The 2,433-nt window shown below is 48.0% G+C and overlaps 1 protein-coding gene across 1 annotated transcript in view; it reads left to right on the forward strand.

The window, feature by feature from the left end:
• Positions 1-654: 654 nt before the first annotated feature.
• LOC138165203 (cytosolic carboxypeptidase 6-like) overlaps positions 655-2,433 on the forward strand; it is an 826,089-nt gene continuing 824,310 nt past the window's right edge. The window contains exon 1 of the mRNA XM_069093324.1: positions 655-846. Within this exon, the coding sequence (XP_068949425.1) occupies positions 657-846 (190 nt within the window). The 5' untranslated portion in view covers positions 655-656. The remainder of the gene's footprint in view (positions 847-2,433) is intronic.

The following is a 2,433-nucleotide window of genomic DNA, read 5'->3' on the forward strand; positions in this document are numbered from 1 at the left end:
CTAAAGACAGTCCCTGCACTCAAGGAACTTACAGCTGAATAGGGAAACAACAGGCAAAGCAAGCTGTATAAGGACTAAGTAGGAAATCATTAATGAGAGACAGCACTTAACCTAAGTTAACTATTAACAGAGGATAAAGAGGGGTGGGGAAGGCTTCCTGTAGAAGGTGGGATTTTAGTTGGGACTTAAAGGGAGCCAGGAGGTCAGTGGTCAGAGCAGAAGAGGGAGAGTGTTTCAGGCCTGGACGACAGCCCTAAAGGATGCCCAGAGCCAAGAGATACAGGGTCTTCTTTCTGGAACAGCTAGGAGGCCGGTTACCAGATGGGAGAGTCCATACTGGGGAGTGGGGTATAAGAAGACTGGAAAGGGAGGAGTTGGCCAGGCAATGAAGGGCTTTCAAGGCCAAGCAGAGCATTTTGTGCTGGCTCCTGGAGACAATAGGGAGCCACTGGAGGTGATTGAGTAGGGGGGGGTGACCTGATCAGACCTTCATTTTAGGAGAATCACTGTAGTGGCTGATGGATGATGGACTGGAGTGGAGAGACTGGAGGCAGGCAGAGGCTGCCATGTTCTCCCTATGATTTGCTGCAGGGCTGCAGACTTTTTTCTTTGTTTTAATCCATGAAACAAAGGAAAAAACTCAACTTATTACTATTATGAACCTTGTTCAGCTTTTGTTTGTGTTGAATTCAGAAGTGTTCATTCACATCTTGGTGTTTGCAGGTAATGACATTGGGCCGGATGAAATCATCGCAGGGAATGTGAGCAAGTTTGCTGCTGTCCCTGGGGGCTATTACGGCCCCCCCAAGAAGGGCCACCTGATCTTTGATGCCTGCTTTGAGAGCGGTGAGTGCCTGGAGGCTGAGCCCTCCACTCTACCCCATTGCAAGAAGACCTTCCACTTAGCCTTCCCAAAGTGATGAACCATACTGAGCACTTTAGACAATCATCTTGATCCTTAGATAATTAATTGGAAAGAGATAATGGGGAAATATTAAAAATGGTGGCATAAATATGCTATGATTGCCCCCTCTCCTCCCCATTAGAATGCTAGCTTCTTGAGGTGAGGACCAATGCCATGAATGACAAAGCATCTATTAAGCCCTGACTGTGTGCCTATGCTAGGCACTGAGGATACAGACAGAGAAGGCAGATGGTCCTTGCTCTTAAGGAGCTCACTGTCTCATGGGGAGACAGCACATATGGGGAGTATCAGCTTCAAGTCAGATGGAAAGTCCTCTGGTCCTGGGGTGCAGCAATCTCTCCTTGACAGTCAGATCCTCTAACAGAATTGTATAGTTTCAGATTCTGAGCTGTCAGAGGTGCCAAGGACCAAGGTGGCGAATACTGTCTTGTCTGGGTCTCAGGAGCAGAGGTACTGTGGTCAGGCCACAGAGGCTGCTTCCTGGAAAGACGGCTGCTGTGGGCAGTGGGCCAGAGGCGGTGCTGAAGGACTTGGGCAGTGTGGTCACGCTCAGAGAGAGAGCTGCTAAACTCTGCATGAGATTCCAGGGCTGTACCACACAGTAACATTATCTGTGTTCTACTGTATTTTTATTTATTTTGTTAAAAATGTCCCACTTACTTTTGGGAAAGGCACATTATTCATCACCTCAACTCTGGGGGGTTTACAAGCAGGATTTAGCTGCTTGTTAGTGGCAGTTGATGTTAGTGGAGAAGGCTTTTCCTTTCCATGACAGCTGTGGGGTCCAGGCTGGAAGCAGGCTTCATGGTCTGGAGGGATCTTCTCTTCTGAAAGCTTTTGGGTTCATTCTGAGCTTACCTCCCTCAGTGTCTGAGGGGAGACGCAAGCTGCCTCCTGCCAGCCTTTCAGGCATCTGGCTGCTTCAGTTCAGCTGGCTTACCTGCCTGATAGGAGGCAGTCATTCACCTGTCTTTGTTTCCCCACGTGCACATAGTAGGTGCCTAGTCAATGTTTGTTGCATTCAGTAGTTCTCAAAGACAGTACTGAATCATGTATTGCCTGTACTTTTAGAAGTCCTAGTAGAGGAGATGGAGAAGGCACCTTCAGAAGGGCTGGGGGAGAACCCAAAGATGAATTCTTGTGGAGATACTAAGTTGAGGGGGGAACGTTATAAAGAGGGGGGATCAGTGGCATCAGATGCTACTGAGAAGTCACCAAGAGCAGGGAAAAAACAAGACCCCTGGACTGGACCATGGTGTGTGTCTTTGTTCAGTCTTTTGCAGCAGTTTCTTGGCTCTACGATGACAGAATCTGGCCCCATTCTTCTTTGACCACTCATGGTATTTGGTTGTGTAATATTATTTGTCCTGTGTTATAGTTGTTTGTGTTGACATCTTGTGTAACTGACTCCACAGTGCATTCGTCACATCCATCCGTCCATCCATCCGTCCATCTGTCCATCCATCCATCCATCCATCCATCCATCCATCCATCCATCCATCCATCCA

This window comes from Petaurus breviceps, unplaced genomic scaffold (assembly GCF_028583685.1).
Source record: "Petaurus breviceps papuanus isolate PSGF00001 unplaced genomic scaffold, PetGlider_PUasm1.0 208, whole genome shotgun sequence".
In the NCBI taxonomy this organism is placed as follows: Eukaryota; Metazoa; Chordata; class Mammalia; order Diprotodontia; family Petauridae; genus Petaurus; species Petaurus breviceps.